The sequence below is a fragment of the Chenopodium quinoa genome, unplaced genomic scaffold, assembly GCF_001683475.1.
Source record: "Chenopodium quinoa cultivar QQ74 unplaced genomic scaffold, ASM168347v1, whole genome shotgun sequence".
Taxonomy (NCBI): Eukaryota; Viridiplantae; Streptophyta; class Magnoliopsida; order Caryophyllales; family Amaranthaceae; genus Chenopodium; species Chenopodium quinoa.
This window is the reverse complement of record NW_018742815.1, coordinates 5123772-5149741: the sequence shown is the minus strand read 5'-3', so window position 1 is coordinate 5149741 and position 25970 is coordinate 5123772. Positions and strand designations below refer to the sequence as shown.

At 40.6% G+C, this 25970-nt stretch overlaps 1 protein-coding gene and 1 long non-coding RNA gene across 2 annotated transcripts; both read right to left on the bottom strand.

Moving 5' to 3' along the window:
* Positions 1-1255: 1255 nt before the first annotated feature.
* On the bottom strand, positions 1256-9336 carry LOC110725858. Its single transcript, XR_002512242.1, has 2 exons — positions 9003-9336; positions 1256-1566 (listed from the first exon to the last, which is right to left on the bottom strand). It is a non-coding gene; the product is annotated as an uncharacterized LOC110725858 (long non-coding RNA).
* Positions 9337-12861: 3525 nt separating this feature from the next.
* Positions 12862-25666, bottom strand: LOC110725511 (vacuolar iron transporter homolog 1-like). Its single transcript, XM_021904978.1, has 2 exons — positions 25330-25666; positions 12862-13303 (listed from the first exon to the last, which is right to left on the bottom strand). The coding sequence occupies exons 1-2, from the start codon at positions 25664-25666 to the stop codon at positions 12990-12992; spliced, it is 651 nt and encodes a 216-aa protein (XP_021760670.1). The 3' UTR covers positions 12862-12989.
* Positions 25667-25970: the final 304 nt, after the last annotated feature.

The window sequence follows — 25970 nt, the reverse complement described above, 5'->3', positions numbered from 1 at the left end:
AATTAATTTTTTTTTTGGTGAAAATTTAGGTAATTAATTTAAAATTGGTACCTATTATTTTGGTAATTTATGTTGATATTAGTTTTTTTTTTATTTTACAGGAATATTAGGTTGTTGGAGTCCTTAGAAGTTGTTAGTATAGTTGAGGTCAATTAAAATGAACTTATGAACATTTTGAACTCAAAAAATATAACAACAAAATTTACAAAAATCCAAAAAATATAAATTATTGTGAAACCCGTGCATCGCACGGGTGCTAACCTAGTTTGCTAATATAACAAATTGAAATTATGTTCTACTATATAATTGTCTTTTTAATTATTTATTTATTTATTTACTTAATTTTTTTGTAGAAAATCAAAATTATCTAATCCTACTGAAGAGGATGAAGATGTGTAAGTAATTTATTGTTCAAATTCACAATTTGATCTTAAATTGTTAATTTTTAGAATTGAATACTAAATAGAACCCTAAACTTTTTGAACAGTACAATTAGTCAAATGTTCAACGCGAGAACTCCAAAAAAGAAGAAATTAGATGATGTATATATGAAAAAATCAATTGTTAAAAAATTTTGAACCCCAACCACAGTACAAACCACTGAACACCTTAAAAAAATCTCTGAATCCCCTACAAAAACTTCTGAACCCCAACCGCAAACCACTTAACACCCTAGAAAAACCTTTGAACCCCCAACAAAAACTTATGAACCCAACCACGCACAAACCACTGAACACCCTACAAAAACCTCTGAACCCCTACAAAAACTTCTGAACCCCAAGCACAAACCACCGAACACCATACAAAAACCTCCTGCGACTAGTCTACTACTCGCTTACCGAGAGTTTAAAAACGAACCCCCTACAAAAACTTTTGAACCCCAACCACTGCACAAACCACTGAACCCCCTACAAAAATTTCTGTACTCCAACCACAAACCACTGAACACCCTTCAAAAACCTTTGAACATCCTACAAAAAGTTCTGAACCCCAACCACAAAGCACTGAACACTCTAAAAAAACGTTTAAACCCCCTACAAAAACTTCTAAGCCCCAACCACAAACCATTGAACACCCTTCAAAAACTTCTGCACTTGAAGACACTGCTCAAAATGTGAAATGTTCAGATATATAAATTATAAAGTAGAGAATGCCAAAAAAATTTAATAAAATTAAAATTACATTGCATAGATCTCAAAAAAAAATCATAAGTAATGTATCTCATATTCAGAATTATAATAAAGCTGGATGTTCATAATTCCAAAAACACATGTCAGTAAACATATATATTGACAAAAAGCGTATCATACGTTCATATTTTTAACTTAAATTGTACAAAATATAAACAAATACAGAACTGTTCATAACAAAATACACAATTATCACTAAAAAAATCAAAAGAATGTGAAAGATACATATTCCAGAACTCAAACTTAGCCATGGTGGTTAGATAATGAAATCTCATCGGAAAATTTTCATCACCGTCATCTTAACCACCTTCTCCTTGACGACGAGGTCATCTTTAGCTTCACTATTTCATTGTAAAAACTCTATCCATTGACAAAGCTTCAAATTGAAGGTTGAAGAAAACAAAACTTGAATTAGGAGAGAGAAAATAAAAGACAAAGAAATCAGAAATTAGAGGAGGAAAGAGAAGAGAGAGTATATTTTTATTGGTGGTTCACATAAAACAAGATGCACCATGGTACATCTTATAATTTGTCCATCCAATAAGGAATAGGAGTAGTAGCACCTGGGTTATAAACTAAGAACTCTTTGCTTTCTTTTATAATGTGGGACAAACAATATTCATACTTTCACTTAACCACCTCAATTTGTAAATTGTAATATGCTATTGGTGAAAAATACGAAAGTTTTATCCGCCCTAGAGCATAAAATGTTTTAAGGAAGCCTATGAACTTTTACATAACACTCTGTATTGGTAGAATATGCAAAACTTATATTCAATTCATCAATAAAGAGTCATACGCGTCTTGATGTTGGTGATAGACTTTGAGTTGACTCATATGGCAAGATTGGGTCATGGTTAAAGTCATATCCTTAGAGTAGTCGAGTCACTTCATGTAAAAGGAGTGTTAAATTATAACTCGAAATCTAGTAGGGTTGACTTTGAACGCAGATATCTCTCAAACTACAAGAGATTTTGAGGTTATTCAAGTTGGAGGTGATAGCTTGGTTTAAGAGCTTTCCAACGATAGATCATATGCTCGATTTCGATAAGAAATGAGAAAGTTATGACCGTTTTACAAAACCCTGACAAAGCTGGATATTTGCAACGAGACTGCGAGCTATAGTTCTATGCGAGTGAGCTATAGCTCGGCCCTATGAGGACTTGCGGCGGGCATTAGCTAGCTGCCGAGCTATAGCTCGGTAGTTAGGTTATTCTGATGGAATATTTCCTAAAATTATATATTTTCTATGACGGCTATTTGAGTATACTTGGAGAACAATCTTAGGGTTTATTAGGGTTTCCTTGTGTTATAAAAGGACCCTTTAGTTGATCGATTAGATCATTAACTTTTGAGCCATTAGATTTAGGTCTCCTTGTATTATTCTCTCTTTCTTTCTCCATTATAGTGAAGAAACTCTCGAATCCCCCATCCGTGGATGTAGGTCTATTTTGACCGAACCACGTAAATCCTTCTGTTGTTTGTTTATCTTCTTTATTGCTTTTCTCAATTCTTATTTTTCATTGATTTGTTCCGCATTAATCAAACACAATTACACCCTTATTTCCTAGCTAGGAGTAGAATGTAAAATAGGTGATTAAGAAGATACTCGTAAGAGATAATTAGAAAGTTACTTGGAGTGTCAAGGTCAGTTTAGTAATGAAAGAAAAGAAATCTAAGATAATTTCAATAATGCCTTTTACATTTAAGAGAGAGAAAAAAAAACCCAGTCATTTATTGATGAACAATGTTTTCTTGAAAGAAGTTTTTTTTTTTTTTTTCATTTTTTCCTATTTTTTTTTTTGTTTGGTTTGTAAAGGGGTGGAAAACTGTTAAGCCTTGTATCATGTATAGCTTATGATCCGGTGTTAAGCCATAATCTCTACTCTTAGGTTGTATAAGTATATTGTGCATATCATAATACAACACAAAGAAAATATCAGAGTCAGGTTCACGATCTCACAATTGGGGCTTTAATGGCTAAATTTTAATGAGCCAAAAGTTATGGACATCTCACATGTGAGGGGGAGTGTTGAGCCAAGGAACAACCCACATGTGAGCATTCTCTTGTCCCACACAAAAGACTAAAGGGTGAGTATAGTGATAATGGAATCCCATATTGAAAAAATTCAAGAGTTACCACCACTATATAAGGCTAAGAGGTTACTCCTCTCCTTGCCATATGGTTTTGAGGTGGAATCACCTTGGTCTTGTAGAGTGGTGGACTTGCACTTTCCCTTGACGGGTGCGGCCCACACCCGTATTTAACAAAAATAATTTTTCCAATGTTAAAACAAGGTAAGCCACATCTTCCTACGTTCTTTTTACTTTAATCTAATCCATTCTCACTTTTCCACTTCTATTTTCAATGTGCATACATTTTCTTTAACCTTTCTTGTGAGAAACCAAACAAAGAAAAACTAATTTGTAATTTGAAAAATATAAATTCCATAAAAAATAAACTTTATTAAAAATGTTTTATATCAAACCAAACATAACCTATATTAACCAAATAACCATATACTACCTCCGTTAATTATTATGTACAACAAACGAATAATTTATGTCTCACAATAATACTCTTTTGTTGCTCATAATAATTAACGGAGGTAGTATTATTAAATCCACCTAGCCATTCATCCATTATCTTAATATTTAGGAAAAATTGTCAAGAATAAAATGACCTTTCAGCGTCTTTCAAAAATAAAATGACCTTTTGATTATTCCAAAATAAAATGACCTTTGACATAAATCTGCTCAAAATAGAACAAAAAACCGGTAACTTGTTATAAAGGTTACAATTGGACACATGTCTCTTTGTGACTCGTTGGAATTTTTTATTTTTTTTTCATTTTTAAAAAAATTTGATTTTTAATTAAAAATAAAGTAAAAAAAAATCCTCTCTCTTCCTTTACCCTTCCTCCTCCTTGTGAGCCACCTGAATGGCTCCTAACCACCACCACCTCTGCACCTCACCACATCTGTTCACCTCCCCTCCCTTTCGAAACCACATGCAGCCCCCGAAAACCACCCCTTAAACCACCCACTCTTCTTGAAATAACCCCTAAACCACTCTAAACCTTGCCGCAGCCCTCGAAAGTACACCACCCCAAACCCACCAGCAGCCCCAGATACCACCCTCAAACCTACCAGCAGCCCCTTATACCACCTTTTAACCACCCAATTCCCATTAATTTGAATCAGTGAAAACACCCAAAACCCTCCTCACCCACCAAAACCACCCTAACAAACAAACCCACAAACCAATTTGCAAACCAATCCGCCTCTAACCAACTAGCAACCCATACAAAAACTCCAATTTAACCGATCGAAAAAAGCCTCAATTACTGAACTCCACTCGAAAAGGGGGTGGGTTCAAGGTGGAGTTCACCGCAAAAGACAAGGGTAGGGCAGTGCGGGGTTTTGCAAGTGGGCTGTTGGCTGGGTCAATGAATGCTAGTGGATTGTGGATGAATGGGGTGGTGATGGTGTTGGTGGCTTGGCGGGTGGTGGTCGATGAAGGGTGATGGTTGAGTGAAAGTTGTTTCTTTACAATTAAAATCATTTTTGTAAAAAAGAAAAAACTTTAAAAATAAAAATAAAAAAAAACTACTAATCACATTGTGACACGTGTCAAAATGACTTGCAACCGGTTAAATTCTATTTTGAGCAGATTTATGTCAAAGGTTGTTTTATTTTGGAATAATCAAAAGGTAATTTTATATTTGGAAGACCATTAAAAGATCATTTTATTCTTGACAATTTTTCCTAATATTTATGCAAATGGTAACTATTATAATTTATAAACACGGAGGAGGTAGTTATTATTGATTCATTAATTTATTTTAATAAAATTATTATTACACCATCTTCGTTCCACGCTAACTAACCTTTTAAGTAACAAAGGGTCATAATAATTCAATTTTGTACTTTTTAATTTTCGTAAAATAGTCCTATATTACTAATTGTAGTCCACCGAAATACCGAATAATATCAAACATACATGTACTCCAGATTTGAATTCTTTGTGCTAAGCAATTTTAAAATTTGGATACGATATTCTACGTACTAATAATGTCAATGCTTAGTTGTTTAGTTTGTACGCTTACTCTCAATGATAACATGCAAATTAGTATGCAAAATTAACAACCATGTGCGAAGAGCCAACCCGTGATACTATAAACATTATTGGATCCTCCATAATTCAAACTCATCCAGCTCAATGTCTCAAAATATTCTCCCATGCAATACTAAGGCCTTGAAAATCTATAAATAGCTCAACTTTGATGTGACTTTCATCATCCAACACACAATTTACTTCATATCTTGTGTTCATCTCTTCAAGTTAGCTCTAAAGAAGCGAAATTTATCATAGTTTTAAGAAATGGCATCTAAAAACACTGCCTCAATTGCTCTCTTTCTTGCATTGAACCTTGTTTTGTTTAATCTAGCCTTTGCTTCATATGTAGCCCGTCCTCTTAAGTCATGCCCCCCGGATACCCTTAAGTTGAACGTGTGTGCAGATGTGCTCGATCTTGTTCACCTTCGTGTTGGATCCCCTAAGAAGGCAGCTTGTTGTAGCCTTGTAGGTAACCTCATTAAGCTTGATGCTGCCGCCTGCCTTTGCACTGCGGTTCATGCTAATGTGTTAGGGCTTGTTAACCTCAATCTCAATGTTGATCTTACAGCTCTTGTCAACTACTGTGATTGCAAGCTCCCTAGTGACTTCCTATGCCCTCCACGTCGTGCCTAAGTTATCTCTTTTTCTTGTTATGTTTATTTCATTACTTCATGAGTAATTTGCCTCTTTTTCTTGTGATGTTGATTTCATTACTTCATATTTAAATTGTGTATTACACCCTTGGGTAAGTTAGTTCTGATTAAGCTATTGCATTTTTTGTTTCTCATTAATTGTGTTATCTTGTATGAATATTATTGTTCAATAAGTTATTTACTTATTTTGCAGATTAATCTCAGAGATTTGATTATGAATATTTTATTCCTTAATAAATTTACCTAATGAAATAATGAGTTTACATAGTAGATCATCAAATAATAATAGGAAATTTTAAATTTTGCTACCACTTAACGGATCCGTTAATAATTCCGTTAAGTTTTTTTTTAAAAAAAAATAATAATAATTATAAATTAAAAATAAAAAAAACAAAAAAATAAACCACCCACCCCTGCCACCCCTCCCCTCAACTGCCACCCCTTCCCTCCCCCTTGCCGGTGGCCGGTGCCCAGAGATTCGGCCGGCGCCGGCGCGAACCCACCCCCCTCCCTTTCCCCCACCCCTACGCTGCCAACCGAACCCACCCCCCTTCCCTTTCCCCGTTCTCGCAACCAAATCAGCTCCTCTCCAAATACCAGCCCACAATCGCAACCCCTGCAGCCACCTCCTCACTCAAACCGCAAAAAATCAATTCCCAACATCAATTCCCGAAATCAGAGCAAATCGCAGATCCATCGAACCTCGTCTAGAAATCAATTTAAGTTTGCCGAAAAAAGTTACGGTGTGGTGGTTTAGGGGTTAGGGTGGCCGAAAAGGTTAAGGCGGGTCGATTCGTTAGGGTTTGGAGCAAAGTGTTGCAGAAGAGTGGTGGTAGTGGTGGTGGTTGCGGCGATTCAGATCTTTGATTGTGGTTTCGGTGTGGTGGCTTGGGTCGGGGCAGCAGGGGAAAAGGGAGAGGGTTGGGTTGCGTTTGTGGGGGAAAAGGGGTGGGATGGGTTCGCCGGTCGTCGGTCGGGGGAGGGAGCTGGGTGGCTAACGGGATGGGGCAAGGTTGGTTTCTTGGGTGGTTGATTTAATTTTGGTGGCTGACCAGGAAGGCTTGTACGGTGGCAAAGGAGGGAGTGGTAGCCGGAAGGTGGTAATGAAGGCGGTAACGAAATTATAAACGGATTCCGTTCAGTGGTAGCAAAATTTTAAAAAAGGGTATATGTTAGGTAGTAAAATAAAATAAAAGTTTTGATGGGTAGCAAAAGTGAATTTGACCTGTTTGAGGTAGCAAAAGTCAAAATTTCCATAATAATACTTCATCTGTTTAATAAAATATACAAAGAAACGATTCAAACAAGATCGCACATGAATATGTTTTATGGTAGCTATAAACTACAAAATCGAGTCAAGGCGTGTAGTGTGAATAGTGTAAAAGTCAAACGGTGTCAACTAAAAAAGACTAATTATAGGAAGTATATTTGAAGAGGAGAAAAAAATATAACTAGGGGAATTTCCCATGTTTGATTTTAAAACTTATGTAAAATTTCTTACAAAATATAAAAAATAAAGGAGTAACTAGAAGAAAATTAATCGATTTTATCATGTTTTAACTTTCCACTTAATGAATTTGAATGAAATTGGAAGGAAAGGAAAATTAAAATGTTAATTCTTTTATATTTCTTTCCATTGTAAATTTGTAATCAAACACTGAAAATTATAAGTACAAATTACTTGATTTTCTCTTCCCTTCTATTGTCTGTCTTGGGGGCAGAGCAATAACATATGGAGCTAGCCCCATATAATTCCTTAAAATTGGACCCTTATTTCATAGATTATAAGTGTTGGAAAATAATGGAAACCTAACAAAGTATTCCGTTGTAAATTTGGAAGATTAAAGGTGAAAATAGTTAACCATTTTGCAGTGAGGCTTTGGATGTATGTCCACACAGCTAGTGAAACATCACTCAACGAGCCATTATATGTCCAGAAATTCTAAGTTCATAAGTTTAATTTTCATGAATTTGTAAATCAAGGGGTATATATGTCTTCAATTTGTACATCAAGAGAAATGACAAGTTTGGAACACAATTTTAAGATGCTATCGGAAAATGATTTTGGCACACCATAAGTTGATTTTGGCACACCCTATGTGAGTGCATAGTTTTTAATGTTATTCTCACATGGAGGTGTGCCAATATCAATTAAAAGTGTGTTAAAATTAATTTCCGATGCTAGCGTAAATCCCAATATGCACAAGGGCACAGCTCAAACTCATGGACCTTTGCTAGAGTTCACAAATTGTGTTTTACCATAATTTGTCGGCACATTATTCCAACCCCTCATAACTAAGAAATCATAGCATGATATTCACAATAGATCTAGCTCATTACAAATTGAGCTAATCATAATTCTAAACCGAATTATTTGGGAAACAAGACAAAATTTCGATCCGAACATCAGAAATTAGTGTTCATGTAATTTAAATTTCGAGTTACATTAGATTACAAAATAATGTAGTTCCCTTAACGTACAAAGCAACATATAGATTGGTCGCATTGATTGTAAGGAGAACATTTAATCTAGCTTCACCCAATACAATCTATCCCACGATATTAATTGAAATCGTGTAATAGAGATGTGTGAAGCCGCGGTAATTATTAGATGCACCCGAAAGCATGTATTTACAAGTCTAGAGTAATCACAACAATTTAAAGATGTATACAAATCACATTTAAAAAAAAAAAAAAAAAAACCACTTAAAAATCATTAAAATACAAACAATTATTTTATATTCGATCGCATATCTTATTGTGAATAATCAACAAAATTAAAGAAATAAAACCTAGATAAATTTCAACTTAGAATATACAATTGACGACTTGAAACAGAGGGTTTAACAGAAAATTTTAAAGATTTAAACTTTTTTTTTGGAATTTTCATTAACGCATAATTACAATCATTTCAGAGAAATTACAGAGTTAAAATTCAAAAATTTCACAATTATAGATTATAAACTAAATATACCAACTCCTTGAATTTTTTTGCATCAAAAATAGATTATAAACTAAATGAAAAGATATATTGCATACCTGTAATTGATTGATTATGGGAGTCATCTCCATCAAATAGATCGCTCAAATTTTAAATCTTAATTCTGCAATCTAGGGTTTAAGGTTTAATGGGGTTATCTCCATTTAAACAAGAACTAGAAGTTTCTCGTCATTTATTTTAGACGGGCTCTTCTCGTGTTTTTTCTGTGGTCATAATTGGCTTCGTATTTAAGCGAACCTACTGTGTGTTGCTGTCCTGTGGTTTATACTTTGAAGAGCCCAGCAAAAAAAGGTCCCATTTGCTTTTCTTTTCATCGTACTCCGTACAAATTTTCATACGGAGTAATTTTAATCCACGTTGCGTGACTATGCAACTTTTTTTTTTTTAGTTTTTATTTTTTTTTTTATTTAAAGAATGTAAGGGTCTGTTCACATTTACTTAATTTCAGTTATGTTCAGCTCCAATCAGTTTAGTTCAGTTCAACTTCAATCAGTTCAGTTCAATTTAGTTCAGCTCAGCTCTTAATTTCCCTCTCTTATAAAATAGTCATTTTAGCTCAGTTCCAATCAGTTCAGTTCAGTTCAGTTCAGTTCCAATCAGTTCAAGTTCAGCTCAGTTCAGTAAATGTGAACAGACCCTAAGTCATTTTTTATATGAAGGTAAAATCATTTTTGATTAATTTTCGGTTTTTTTTTTTTTTTTGAATTTTTTTAATAAGTTCGACCAACAGAAATAATATATCAAATCTGACTTTAAAATTAAGTATAGTGGTACTTTGTTATAGTCATTTCAATAAGAATGACTACTATAGAATTTTCATAAAATTGCACTTTGCATTAGTTGACTGAACTTAAAAATAGTCAAAATTAGCTTAAGGTCCGTGCCATGCACGATAAGTCTAATTTTTTTTAAGAAAATTGATTATATTCAACAAATAAAATTTGATAAACATACAAATCAAATATAGAGAGCTATAATGTCATAATATATACTTTGTATTAATAGGCAAAACAAAAAATTATCTAAAAAATGGTTTTTTTTTTAGTCTGTCCAAACTCGAGAAATTTACAGGCGGGGCTTGATCAAGTCTAGTGGTCATATAACTCATATTAGTGAATACTTATTTATAAATGATTTTTTTTTTAAAAAAAAAAACAATCGAACAACAAACTAAAATCTCTACTAAAATTATTAATAAAGTTCATACACAAAATTACAAATAATATATAACCTTTATATCTAAAAAAATTATTTGTTAAACACAACATTTATTTATTTATTTTTTTATTTTTTTTTATTTTTTTTTTTAAACAAAACACAACATTTAATTTATTTTATAACTATACTATACTCTATAAATCAATTTGTGATAATATGTACGTATACTAGTAAAATTTCATAAACAAAATTGTAATTAACTTGAATATATATTTATATCGAATTGAAATTGAAATAAAATATTAGCTAGAGGTATTTGGAAAAAAAAAATAAGTGATGTTTTAAAGTAATTTCTTTAACATATATTATATGAATCAATTTATTATAACTCTTTTGGCAAAATCTAGTAATACTCCATTTAAAAGATAGTTAAAAAGAAGTCTAATTTTTTTTTTTTTTTTCACAGAAGTTGAAATAATTATTTAGGTAAATGTGTATTGAATAATTATGAACACCAAATTAAAAGGAATATATATTTGTCATAAAGATAATATAAAATATTTGGAATGATATTAGTATAGAGTCATTTTTTATTTTTTTTAAAAGGTAAAAAGGCAAGGAGAGTTTTGAAGAAAAAGAAAAAAACAGCACCAGGATGTAACACGTGTCAGAGTATTAATTCATCTTGTTAGGAATCCCCACCATTATCTCATCCAACAATAAATTTATATATTATTATGGTTGATTTATTACCAAAGTTAATACTCATTCTGTTTCATAATATTAGTTTCATATGGAATCATCACATATTATAAGAAAAGAAAAATATTTGGAATCTAACATTAAAGTATAAAATAGTTCATAATTGGTTTACCTTATTTAAGTTTTTTTTTTTTTTGTGGAACAACATAAGTCATAATTGAATAATTCAAGGTAGATATTTCCTTACTTAGAGTCATGTCATCAATCCACAACTAATTAATTCAAAAAAAAAATTAAGTTAAAATTGATACATATGAGTAGATTTTTTTGAAATGTCAAAAATAGTATACGGGACTAACATTATGAAACGGAGGGAGTAGTGTTTTTTGTTAGTATATTTTTTACCACTAATTATAATATGGTTGATTTGTGCTTAACATTATTTTCTCTAAATTATAATTCCTCCGTTCTTTTTATTTCACATGTTTCTTACTTCACGTTTATTTGTCAATGCACAAATTCAAGTATTCAACCATTAAGGACATTAACAATAAGCAAAACATATAAAAGTTGATATTTTAAAAAAATTCATTATGAGTTTATGACTAGAGCTGTCATTTCGTGTCAACGGATCGAGTAAGAGTGAGTCGAGTCAATTCGGGCTAATGTCGTAACCTATGCGGATCGGGTTCGGGTTGGGTCATGCTTGAGTCGAGCCACGTCGGGTCATACATCTTATCGGGTTTGGGTCGAGTTTAGGTCGGGTTATTAACATATCGGGTTACATTTGAGTCGGGTGAACAATAGATCTGGTTTAATTCGGGTTTTCACGGGTTAAAACGGGTAAGGGTAATTCTTGGGTTCCAGTCAGGTTTGGTTCAAGTCAATAATTTGCGGGTTAGAATTAGGTTGGGTAATTCTCGGGTTTGAATCGGGTTCGGTTCAAGTCAATAATTTGCAGGTTATAATCACATCGGATCATTTTCCAGTCGGATCATTCTCGGGGGTTCAAGTCAGGTTCGATTCAAGTCAATAATTTGCGGTTTATAATCAGGTTGGGTCAATTCCAAGTCGGGTCATTCTCGAGTCCAAGTCGGGCTATGTTTAAGTTAATAATTTGCGGGTTACAATCAGGTCAGGTCATTTCCAAATAAGTCGGGTCATATTCGGGTTCAACGTAACTAACTATAAATAGTTATTATCATTTTATCAATCTAATTATTTTCTTAATTTGACTATAATATATACGGCATCATACGAGGGATCTATAGTCCATAAGTTAGGAAGATAATTATCTCCTTTGACCGTACAACAAATATATGCTATATTTAACTCTTAAATTTGGGGATGATGCTCCTTTCTTTTGCTGGCCTGGACTGACTTGGTCTCCCTAGACAAAATGCTTTGATGAAAAATAATAAGGTGGTCTAAATGGCATTTTAGGTGATTTGAAATCAGGTCAGGACACAATTTGGGTTGAATTTAGGTCGGGTCAATAACAAGTCGTGTTGATTTATTTTGAGTCGGGTTAGTAACAGATCGGGTTGAATTTTTAGGTCGGGTTAGTAATAGGTCGGGTAAATTCAGGCCAAGTTAATAACAAGTCGGGTTTAATTTGGGTCGGGTCAATAACAAGTCGGGTTAATTTCGGGTTGGGTTTGTAACAGGTTGGGTTAGAAACGGGTCGAGTTGAATTCAAGTCTGGTTAGTAAAAAGTCAGGTTAAATTCGGGTTTTGACGAGTTAAAGCGGGTTTGAGTTAATTTTGGTTCAAGTCGGTTTCGATTCAGATCAATAATTTATGGGTTACATTCGGGTCGGGTTATCTCCAGGTCAGTTTATGTTCGGATTTGGGTCTCACATACTCGAGTCAACCCGGGTCTACGGTTGGTTTCAGGTCGGGTTTGGGTCACCATTTTTTCGGGTTTAGATAAGTCGGTTAATAATCGAGTTTGGGTCGTTATTTCGGATCGGGTCAGCTTTTGACAGCTCTAATTATGACATATGTAATATAACAACTAATCACATGAATATATGCTTCATTCAACGTATAAATCACATAATATGGTCAAAGTAAAGTGTGTAAATAGTGCAACAGTCAAAACATGTCAATAAAAAAAAGGAAGACAGTATTAAGGAACAATAAACAAGTACATGCATAAAATTTTAAAACCTATTTGACCCAACCAACTTAGTTAAACCAAAAGTAACAACCATAGCAAGCCAACCACCCAATAAAACCCTCAAAGAAGCCTTTAAACCCGAAGCTCTCCCCAAAACTGCCCCTAACCACCCAAACACCACCAAAGCCAACGTAACCACCGCCGCCACCACCCCAAGCCTTACCTTATAATCCTTAATAAACGATGCCGCCAGCAGCGGGACCATAGCGCCCACTGCATAGGCAAAAGCCGAGGCACATGCTGCCTGCAATGGATTAGGCAACTCCTCCTTTTCACCTTCTTCTTGCTCAATTCCTCCTGTTTGGGTCCAATTTAGTCCAATTGGGCCTAGGCATTAAATGATCCAATTAAAACCCAAGGTCAAGGTTCAACTCTCCAATTGTGCTAAAGTCAAAGGTCAGCCCTCAAAGCAAGCCAATTGGGCTAAGGCCCAACTTCTCCATGTATGAAGAGGTATAAAAGCCATCAATATTCAGATATTCACATTCATTCATTCATTCATTCATTCATATATTCTCATAGATTCTCATATATTCTCATATATTCAAGCAAAGCCTCAAGCAACTAGTTCTCTTGCATAGTGTTCTCTTTCTACACATTGTACTGACTTTAGCATCGGAGGGGCCTTCCTCGGCAACACCCCCGAGGCTAGTTTACGTGTGTTTACTGTGCAGGAAACCTTCGGCCCAACATTACTTGGACCAAATCTAGTCTTCCCCGTTTCATCGGACCTTCGGCAAGGTCCCATTGTTTTCACCCGAAACAATTTGGCGCCGTCTGTGGGGAAGACTTTCAAAAATCTTTAAGCCAAATTTCTAACCAAGATCATCTTGCAATTATCTTAGTAGCAATGGCTAAGAACCGCAAGAGCAAAAGCCTCCGTCAAGGAGCGGGCGAAAAGCCTAAAACCCCTACACCATCACCCTCGCCGGACCGGAACTCTCCCAAGGGTGCCAGCTCGGGGGGAGGATCATACAAGGAGGATTCCCTTTCTCCCGTAATTCATGACTCTCATTATAGGCCGAGTCACTCTCGGTCTAGCAGGGGTGAGTCCGATCATAGGACACATTCAGTGCCCAAAGCCAACCATCGACTGTGCGCCCTCATTCCCATACTCGGCCGAGGACCCCTTTGACGGGGCCCAGCTCGGAAGAGGTGGCAAGAGCGCTGGCAGTACTCATGGAGGCGATGAGGGCACAAAATATGCCACCACCTCGTGATCGAACTCCTCCGCATACCCGGCATCAGCGGAGGAAGTTAGACCATGATGGTGGGAAGCTTCCTTCCTTCCGGGAACTGGAAGAGTGGGAAGAGGATACCTGGAAAAATGAAAAAGAGAGGAAAAAGAACCCTCAATTTTTAAGAGGATCCTCATCCTCACGACCAGAAGCGCATAAGAGCAGCAGCTCAGCTTCTCGGCCAGAATCTACTCACCGAGAACCTGAGACTGTTCGCCGAAGCGTCCTTGACCGACTCGGCGGCAAGGAACCGAGCGTGCGCAGTCGCCTCTCGTTCCCTGCAGCCGAGGCCCAGACTTCCCAGCCAGGGACGAAAACCACTCCTACCTCTCTAAGAGGGCGGAGCGCGGTCCCTTCGGCCAGGAACAAGGGCAAGGCCGTTATGCTACCCGCCAGTTCACCATTCGAGCAATGGATACTGGAAGAGCGCGTGCCCACGGTTAAAATACCGTCGCACATCACATATGACGGGAACTCAGATCCGAAGGATCACGTGGCCTCGTATGAGACTCATATGCATCTTTGCCCCAGATCCGAAGCGACTTGGTGCAAATATTTCCCAACCACCCTCAAGGGGGTCGCGCAAGCGTGGATCTCCAAGGGAGTAAAGCAAGGCTCCATAACAGGGTGGGATGATCTGTCCTCCAAATTTAGGAGCAAGTTTTCCACGGCAAACCGCCGAGAGAAGACTACTGCAGAACTCATGAGTCTGCAACAGGGGGAAACCGAAAGCCTCCGAGACTATCTGACCCGTTTCAGTAACGAGTCATCCAGCGTCTCTCAGCTGGACCAGGGGCTAGCCGTTTTTGCAATGCAGAATGGCCTTCAGCCCGGAAATTTCCTAGACTTCATGGTCATGCATACCCCGCAGACCTTGGAGGAAGCTCTGAATGCCTCGGATAAGTTCATCCGAGCCGAAGAATGGAACAAAGAGAAAACCCAACCTCAATTTGGGGGAGGGAAACAAAGACAAATTTACAGCGTGACGAAGGAGGAGCAGAGTTACCGAAAGCCGAGACCACTCCCAGAGTGGTATCAGCGAAAAAATAAAAATCAGTGGTGCGAGTTCCACGAGTCTTCGGGACTCAACACTGAGGAGTGTATCCAACTGAAGGACCAGATAGAGGACATGGTCCGGAAGGGATACTTGAAAAAATACATCGCGGATCACCGCGAGAAAAAAGAATCCGAGAATTCAGCAAAGGACTCTCGGCAAGACCTCGACTTCCCCCGGAAGAACAGTAAAAAGCCGGAGGGGAAATTCCCTCCGATCAATGTTATCTCGGGAGGAATATACTCTCGGAGGGAGCACAAGCGACACCTTAGAGCTTTGACTCACCAGGTGAACAACGCTGACATTCAATCTCCCCAGTCGCCGGTGCCGAACATGACGTTCACAGCCGCCGACTGCCGGGGGATTACGTTCCCTCATGAGGATCCGTTGGTGATCATCGCCACGGTGGCCAACCACGACGTCAGTAAGGTCCTTGTTGACGGTGGCAGTGGAGCAAACATTCTGTTCCGAAAGGCCTACAATCAAATCAAGCTGAAGCCCAAGCACCTTACGCCGGTACCCTACCCGGTATCCGGGTTCAACGGGGCTTCAACTTATCTAGATGGGAAGGTGACACTTCCTGTCACCATCGGCTGCGATGAGGCAGCCAGGAACGTCATGATTGAATTTTTGGTCATTGACGCTCCTTCAGTGTACAACGTGATTTTGGGGAGACCCATAATTCATGAGATCCAAGGGGTCGTCTCAACTTATCATCAGCTGATGATTTACGTCTCAGACGCCGGCTTCCCCGAAAAGATACAGGGCAACCAAAAGGACGCCCGAAGGTGCAACTACCTCAAGCCATCCAGTAGTCGCCCAGATGACGACAAGGATGAGGAGGAGAAAGAAAAAGAAAGAGAGCCAAGCACCAAAAAGCCGAAAGGCCTAAGTGCTTCGGCTCAAGGACCTGTACCCAGAGGTAAAGGGCCCGAAAGGGAAAAGGCTAGCTCTTCAGCTGAGCCGCAAGACTCAGAGAGCCAGCCGAAGAACAAAAAGACTGGGACACCTGCTGACATTGGCAGCAGGCCAGATTATGAAGAGTCCAGTCCATCAGCAATGGACATGGACCAACAGACTGAAACAGTTGAGTTGGCCGAAGGAGACGCTGAGAAATGTGTAACAATCGGGATGGACCTTGATCCGAACACCCGTTGTGAACTTATTCAGCTCCTTCGGGACAACAGAGATGTGTTTGCTTTCTCGGCAGCTGATATGCCCGGGATAAGTTCAGACCTCATCTCCCATAAGCTTAATGTTGACCCAACGTGTCGACCAGTTAAGCAAAAGAAGCGGAATTACTCCGCTAATAAGAACCGAGACATCGCAACCGAGGTCAAAAAATTGCTGGAGGCAGGATTCATCGAACCTTGCCAATATCCAGAATGGCTGGCAAATGTGGTGATGGTTCAGAAGCCCAATGGTACCTGGAGGATGTGCGTTGACTTCACGGACCTAAATAAGGCTTGTCCGAAGGATTTCTATCCCTTGCCGAGGATCGATCAGCTAGTCGATTCGACAAGTGGCCATGCCTTGCTTAGTTTCATGGACGCATTCTCGGGGTATCATCAGATCTTCATGCACCCTGACGATCGAGCAAAAACAACATTCGTCACGAACGCTGGGGTGTACAATTACAAAATGATGCCCTTCAGATTGAAAAATGCGGGGGCAACCTATCAAAGGCTGGTGGATCAAGTTTTTGCCGATCAAAAGGGCCGAAACATGGAAGTCTATGTCGACGATTCGATCGTCAAAAGCAAAAAACCTGAGGACCATGTAAAGGACCTGGCTGAAACTTTCGCCACCTTGAGAAAGCATCAAATGAAGCTGAATCCGAAGAAGTGTGTCTTCGGCGTGAAGTCAGGGAAATTCCTTGGGTTCATGGTCAGCAAAAGGGGGATTGATGCCAATCCCTCCAAAGTCAAAGCGACGCTCGACCTTCCTGAGCCGAAAACGAAACGGGATGTTCAGCGGCTCACCGGAAGAATGGCAGCCCTCTCGAGGTTCATTTCCAGAGCTTCGGATAAGGGGTTACCTTTCTTCAAAGCCCTGAAACTCCCGAAAACAAAAGAGCTCGTTTGGGAGGAAGAGCAGAAAGACGCGTTTAAGCAGCTTCGGGAGCATCTGGCTCAACTCCCAACGCTGGCTAGCCCAGCTGAAGGAGAAACTTTGTACCTGTATGTGGCCGTTAGCCCGGCCACCATCAGCGCAGTATTGCTGAAGGAAGAAAGTAAAAGTCAGCAACCGATCTACTTCGTGAGTCATACACTAACGGATGCCGAGACTCGCTACCCTCTACTCGAGAAAGTCGCTTTCGCGGTAGTAGTAGCTGCTCGGAAGCTCAGGCCCTATTTTGATTGCAATCAGATAGTGGTCTTAACTGATCAGCCGTTGGAAAAAGTTCTCGGCAAGGTTGAAAAATCTGGTAGGCTAGCCAAGTGGGCTTTTGAGCTCACCGAATTCAGCATGAGCTACCGTCCGAGGGCTGCCATTAAGGCACAGGCTCTAGCGGATTTCTTGGCCGAATGCTCATACCAAGAAGCGCTAGACAGTGAAAAGAAAGTCTGGACCGTGTTTACGGATGGATCTTCCACCGAAAACGGTTCGGGGGCAGGAGTAGTGATAACTTCTCCCGAAGGCAAATCCTTTGAGTATGCACTAAAGTTTTCTTTTAAGGCCTCGAACAATGAAGCCGAGTATGAGGCAGCAATCGCCGGCCTAGAATTGTGCATCTCCCTGGAAGCCGATCATGTCTGCCTAAAAACAGACTCTCAGCTAGTTGCATATCAGATCAGTGGTAGCTACGAGGCCAAAGAGCCCTCCATGATAGCTTATCTTGCCAAGATCAAGTCAGTCATTGCAGAGCTGAAAACTTTTGAGGTTCAGCTGATCCCAAGGGGTCAGAATACTCAAGCCGATGCACTCTCCAAACTTGCCAGTTCATCTCTTACCGAGCTGAACAGATCTGTATATGTAGAAGTGCGTCGAGAGAGAAGTGTCGACGAAGCACCTGAAGTGTGCTGCGCTGACCCAGAGCCTAGTTGGATGGACCCCATCCTAGCTTTCAAGCTTCGGGGAGAAACTCCCGAAGATAAAGCTTTGGCCTCCAAGATGAAGAGAACCAGCTCTAGGTTCATTGTCTTCAGGGGGGAACTTCTGAAAAAGTCCTTCTCAGCCCCATTGCTGAAATGCGTGGGACCAACAGATGCAGATTATATCCTACGGGAGATTCACCTCGGCATCTGTGGGAACGACATTGGGAGAAGAACCTTAGCCCACAAGGCATTGAGGGCTGGATATTACTGGCCCACCATGATCGCAGATGCTAAGGAGCTGGTTCGGAAATGCGAAAAATGTCAAAAATACGCTCCGGTTATCCATCAGCCAGCAAGGGATCTTCAGCCGATCCTTAATCCACTCCCGTTTGCCCAATGGGGACTGGATATACTGGGACCATTTCTTGAGGCTGTGTACCAGAAAAAATGGCTGATAGTTGGAGTTGACTACTTCAGTAAATGGATCGAGGCCGAAGCAGCCTCGAACATTACAGAGGAAACTGTCAAAAAATTTATCTGGCAGAATATCATCACTCGCTTTGGCATCCCGAGAGTATTTGTCTTCGATCATGGGAGGCAATTTGATAACTTACCGCTGAAGCGGTATACAGATCAGTTCGGCATCAAACTGGCATATTCAGCGGTATGCCACCCGCAAAGTAACGGACAAGCCGAAGCTGCAAATAAACAGATCTTAAATGCCCTCAAGAAGAGGGTGGAAGATCAAAAGTCCAAGTGGCTGGAGGAGCTCCCTGGAACCCTTTGGTCCCTTCGGACAACTGAAAAAGAGGCAACGGGCCATTCACCTTTTGAACTGGTGTATGGTGCCGAAGCCGTCCTTCCAGTGGAAATTGGCTCTGAGAGCCTTCGAGTGCACCACTTCTCGGCTGAGAATGAGCGACTGATGAGGGAATCTCTCGATTTCCTCGACGAAGTAAGAGACTCATCCCGAGACAGAATGGCCGCTTATAAGCAGAGAATCAGCAAATTTTATAACCGAAGGGTCCATGCAAGGCCTCTCAAAATTGGAGACCTTGTCCTTCGGAATGCTGCTGCAGTTCAGAAAGGCCGAATCCATGGGAAACTCTCAGCTTCATGGGAAGGACCTTATGAAATCTATGATGAGCTTCAGCCAGGGACATACCGACTTCGGCAGTTGGATGGAACTGAGTTGAAAAATCACTGGAACGCTGATGTACTGAAAAAATATCATGTGTAAACCCTTCGGGGCAGAACAATCTTTGTAAGTACATTTTGAATTAATGAAAGGCCTTGGAGCCGCCATTTATATAAATGTTTACAACTTTTTATCCTTTCAAAGTTTTCTTCGTTCTATCTACTCTTTAAGGGTTTTTTATTCAGCCTCGTCTGAAACCTTCGCCTTCGGGTAACTGGGTTTCAGATTGCTGACAAAACTCGTCTTTTTAAAGAACACTGGTCTTTCAGCTGAAGTCCAACTTCAGTAAGACTTGTTCTCCAAAGACATGAGTCCATGGCCAATTCTGGGATATTGCCTTAACTGAGCCTTGTATCCTAGAGAGCCATTATCCGAAACATTGCCTTAAGTTGGCCCTGTGTTTCGGGTATCCATTTTTCAAAGATAGACAGAAAATCAAAGATAACAGCAACAGTTGAAAGTTGTTTAATCAGCCTCGTCTGAAACCTTCGCCTTCGGGTAACTGGGTTTCAGATTGCTGACAAAACTCGTCTTTTTAAAGAACACTGGTCTTTCAGCTGAAGTCTAACTTCAATAAGACTTGTTCTCCAAAGACATGAGTCCATGGACAATTCTGGGATATTGCCTTAACTGAGCCTTGTATCCCAGAAAGCCATTATCCGAAACATTGCCTTCAGTTGGCCCTGTGTTTCGGATATGCGTCTTTTAAAGAACACTGGTCTTTCAGCTGAAGTCCAACTTCAGTAAGATTTGTTCTCCAAAGACATGAGTCCATGGACAATTCTGGGATATTGCCTTAACTGAGCCTTGTATCCCAGAAAGCTATTATCCGAAGCATTGCCTTCAGTTGGCCCTGTGTTTCGGATATCCATTTTTTAAATAACTCTAGTCTTTCAGCTGAAGTCAATCTTCAGTAACACTTGTATCCCAGAAGCATTGCCTTCAGTTGGCCCTATGTTTCGGATACCCATTTTGAAGAAGTGAAGAAATTGTTTATTCAACTGAAGCCATACTTCAATTTCTGGGGGGGCAAGAAGCACTATCAGTGCAAGTATGTTCGGCAGAATTGAAGAAACAGTAAAGCATTCAAAAACAAAGCAACTGAAGAAAAGAGCATCAAATTAATAATTTATGCTCAGAAATCGAGCTACAAGTTCAATTAAACTGTATCGGCAGCCGCCCACAAGCGGAAAATAACAGCTGCCGAAATACGTACATAAGCAAAAAAATAAACTGTTGTACGACAAGGCAAGCTGAAGCAAAAAACAAGGCAAAAAATTCAGAAAGCGGCAAGTCTAAAGTTAAGCACATGATGAACCGCAAGATTCTGAAGACGACTGCCCGAGTTTCTATGCTTCAGCCCGAGATCAGACTGATCAGCATTGTTGAGCCCCATGGTGGCCTCAACCCCAGCAGCAGAAGAAGCAGGCTTTGCACTCTGCCGAGCCTCCCTTTCCCTCTGTTCAGCCTCCAAATCCATTCTCTCAGCTTCTTCTTCGGCTTCCTCAGCCTTAAGAATTTCAGCTTCGACTGGAGTTGCATACTTCATATGAGGGTCTTCGGGATTCTGGACCCATTCAGCACATTTGGACCACATGGTTAGGTACTGGGGCATTTGGACCAGTCCAACTTCGGCTCAGCATGAAGGCAGACTCTTCGGCACACTCTGAACCCGTTTCTGAAACCTATTTCATATTCTTCCTGGGTATAGACACAGACTTTGAGTAGAGCCTCAGCATCAGCCAACTTCTTCTTTGTCTCCACAAGTCTTCCTTGGATTTCTTCAGCTCATCGGCGAGCTTGGAGGAGGAACCTTTCAGCTCATTCAGCTCCTGCTGAACTTGGGAAGCCTCTGTCTGAGCCTGGGCCACTTCTTCCTTTTTGGCCATCAGCTGATCCTTAGCTTCTTAGAGCTTAGCTCTCTGAGCTTCAGCAACAGCAGCAGCCTCTGAGAGCTGGACATCCCTGGCTTGGAGCATCTCTTCAGCAGCCATTCTGCTGGCTTCAAGAGCTTCTAGCTGTTGCTGCACTTCAGCTTGTGCAACAGCTCCTTCCTGAATTCGGCTCTCAATGGTAGCCTTGAATTCGGAGATGTCCACTCCCATGTGCTCTTGGAGGAATTTTTCCCCTTCCATCAGTGGGGGAAAAACTTCCTTCTCCATAGCAACGCAGAAGGTTTTGAGGGCTTCAGCAGCTTTTTTCTCATATTCTTCACCCTTCTGCTGCTTCTCTTCAGTTGCTGCTTGCTTCAGCTTAGCAAGCTTTAACTCCTCTTCGGCTACCTTTTTGTCGTGCTCGGCAGCGTCCACCCTATCTTGTAGGGTATCTATCAGCTCTCCAGTGAGAGTCTGATTGTGCACGAACCTAAAACAGGAGCACAAGTTAAAAAAAAAATATAAATAAAAATAGAGCTGAATTTTAGAGGAAATAAAGGCAAGGAAAATCACCTGCATCATCAGCAGTTGGTTAGACCTGGCTGGGTCAGGAAATGATCTGCTGGATTCGCCCATCCCAGCAGTGGCCTTCAGCGACCAGATTCTTGCCCTATCTACTTCGGACATGCCAGCAAAATCGCCGAAGTAGGCTGCAGCACCTTCACGGTTCTGACCCCATATGAGGTCCCAGATGTGATCTGGGATTGGAATTCGGGGGGCCGAGAAACCCATTTCTCCAGATTGCAGAGTCTGGAAGGAAGGAAAGGATGACGATGGAGCTTCTTTAACTTTGGATGGCTCAGCATCCTCCTTCTTCTCAGAAGAGTCAATTATTATGACTTCTTCTTCTTCAGGGGTGAGGACGAAGGCCTCAACCTCTCTTGCAATGTCTGCCGTGAAACCCTCAGCACTGGGCATCACGACATCCTCATTCTTGTGCTCAGCAGCACTCTCTTGAACTTCTTCTTGGACCCCTCCCTTAGATTCGGGAGTTCTCTGATCCACCTCCATCTCAGGAGGTGGCGGAGGGGTCTTTTGAGGTGATTGGGGTGCGGGCCGGGGAACCCTCGGCGATCCATTGCCTTCCTCGGGTTCCCTTATTTCGACGCCGATGGTCATCGGCCTCCGCTGAAAGTCATGGGGGCCGATGATGGCCATTCTTCGGCGCCTTTTCTGAAGCGGCTGCTTGTCCATGTCTGAGTCTGAAGACTCTTCTTGTATTTGGTCTTTGGGACGAACAGGAGCTTTCCCTTCCCTGTGTCTGTTACTCTCTTCAGACTGTAACAGACAGGGGGGAGGAAGAATGTGAGTACAAAAAAAAAAAAAAAGAAAAAAGAAAGACAAAGTTAAGTCTGAAAGCTCACCGAGGTCTTCAGCAAAGCCTCGTCTTCTTCAGCTGCCCTAGCTGCAGCTTCTTCTTCAGCAGCTCTGGAGGACCCTTCTCCTCCTTCGCAAGCTTCGAGAACCCGTGTAACCTCTTCGGCTGTACGGGCAGCTTCAGCTTCTTCGTCCAGCAGCTGAAACCAGGGGTCTCTCTTCTTCCACCAAGGCTTCTGCCTCTGATACAGAACAATAGCCTCAATTTGGAAGTGGGAAGAGTCTAGATGAACTTCCCTATGCCTCGGTTCAGTGATAGACGGGGCCCGATCAGTTACAACTCGTTCTCGATTGACGCAAAGACGAGCGTAGTTAATGCCAACGTTGGTCTCGTCCCGTTATGAAAAAGAAAAGGGGAAAGGTCAGTTCAGTTAGGTTGGCACAGCATAAAAAAGCAAAGTGAAAGAGGAGAAAAAGAGATAATTAAAAGGCCTCGGCCCCAGCCAAAGAAGCTTACCATCCTTAAACTTTCGGCTGAGGCCGAAAGCTGCTAGCATGTTCTCTTGGAAAACATAATGCGTATCGGGGAGCCAAGTCTCCGGGATATGCTGCATTCGGCCGCTGCCCCCCCGGTTCGGCAGCTTGCCGAAGATATTTTGTTGATCAAGGTTCGGATCCGGCCCGTTATCTGCGGGGGGACCTAGACTTCCCATGTCGGGATTAGGCTCAGCAAGGTACCGGGGAGCGCTGAAGACGCAAGGGTGGCCCGGATCCGTGGGTGCCCTAACCCAAATCCATTGACCTCTCCAGTCCTTGTCTGAAGAGTCGTTCGGCCACATGGTCAGGTACTGGGGCCGAGACTCAATTCGGTACCACCCAGAACCATGGCTTCTGTGCCCACTTTGAATATTTGGCACTAGCCGATGAAGCTTTTTGAAGCAGTGCAGGTTCGGCACATACTTGAAGAACTTGCAGACCCATAAGTATGTCATCACCCTTCGGATGCTGGTGGGAGTTAGCTGACATAAGGAGATATTGTAATGGATCAGCAAGTCTCGGACGAATACGTCCAAAGGGAACCTCAGCCCATACTGAAGCTGTCTTGTGTACACCCCCACGTACCCCGGGGGTGGACGATGGATTCTATCGGATGCCACGGGCATTCGACACCAATACCCATCAGCTTCGAAAATGCCGTAATGCAACTCAATTTGCTCGGCAAACCGATATTGTTCGGCATTCTCCACCCACCATGAGTAGGGGCGGTTCTTTATCATGGCCGAAGCAACTTCGGCATTCTCCCATTCTGAAAACTCGGGAGGATATCCCAAAGGACAGCGGGAACTTCATCGTCCCGTCCAGAAGCGCTCGGCCCCTCCGTTCTCTAAGGAGGAGCCGAGGAAATTGGAGTCGCCCTAATTCCTTCAGCAGGGTCAGACTCTGGCCTTTGTCCATTCCAGGTCCCAATCTTGTTCCTAGGATCGGGAATTGGCCTTGCTCTTCTTGGAGCACGGGCTCTACCTCTAACTCCTCTTGCCATTGATTATTTCGAAGAAAAAAGTCGAAAAAAAGGGAAGGAGTTCGAATTCGAAGAAAAATAAACTGAAATCAAAGGAATTTACCTTAATCTGAAGCGAAAGTTGTCGATTTACAAGTTCGTAGTGGCAAGTCTCAGTTTCTAAGCTTAATGCTCGGGGAATTTGCGAAGTTTTGATGCGGGTTCTTGGGTTCTCTCGAGAATTCTGGGTTTGTGTTGGTGAATAAGTGAGGAGAGATGACGCGCCTCTGATTATATCTCCAGAAATGGGAATACGGGGAGTCCGCGTTTCAATTTCTCTTAAATACCCCACTAAGTAACCGTTAAACACACGACCTTGTGATTAAACTGCCCATTATCCGTCCAACTTCCACAATCATCCGCCTTAACCGTTGTTATCTCATTAATTACGGTTTAAATTCAAACTTTTGGATTAATTAAATCATTTACTTCCCTCCTTTTCTGAATTAAATCAAACCCGACCCATCATCCTTCCAAATCGGGTATGGGGGGCAAGTTGTTTGGGTCCAATTTAGTCAAATTGGGCCTAGGCATTAAATGATCCAATTAAAAGCCCAAGGTCAAGGTTCAACTCTCCAATTGTGCTAAAGTCAAAGGTCAGCCCTCAAAGCAAGCCAATTGGGCTAAGGCCCAACTTCTCTATGTATGAAGAGGTATAAAATCCATCAATATTCAGATATTCACATTCATTCATTCATTCATTCATTCATTCATTCATTCATTCATTCATATATTCTCATAGATTCTCATATATTCTCATATATTCAAGCAAAGCCTCAAGCAACTAATTCTCTTGCATAGTGTTCTCTTTCTACACATTGTACTGACTTTAGCATCGGAGGGGCCTTCCTCGGCAACACCCCCGAGGCTAGTTTACGTGTGTTTACTGTGCAGGAAACCTTCGGCCCAACATTACTTGGACCAAATCTAGTCTTCCCCGTTTCAGCGGACCTTCGGCAAGGTCCCATTGTTTTCACCCGAAACACCTCCTTTTCTCATATTCTCTCGTTTCATCTGAGCCACCTCGATATCGAGTTGGGAGTACACGGACACAAACTCTCCGATAGCCATGCTACAAGCCCCACCAACTAGGCCAGCAAACCCGGTAAGTATCATAGCCTTGACATCTTGCTTAACTGCACCTACTCCCATCATGAGCGAGGCTGTCGAAACAAGCCCGTCGTTGGCCCCTAGGACCGCGGCTCTTAGCCATTGAGAACGTTTCGAGTAGTCGAAACCATTGTTTTCATCATCAACAATAACTTGTTCATGTTGGTTCTCTTCATCTAGGGTGAGAGGAAGAGCTTTTTGTTTAGTAGCCATATATATTTATTAATGTAATAAAAAAGAGTTCAAATACTTTTAATATGATGAGATAAGATGATTTTTGTAGTTAATTAAAAGAGTATGGTGAACACACGCCTACAAATAAAATGGTGATTTATAGGAAGTTGAGAGGGACAATAATAGTGGGGATGAGCACTACTTATCTTATGGAAAAGCAAAAGATGCATGGATAAGTAGTAGTACATGTTTATGAAAACACTAGCTATTAACTTTATTAATTTGTGGTTAAAATCACTATTTCAATAATTTAAGGAAGGTGGATTTTTTTTTGGCTTTGATG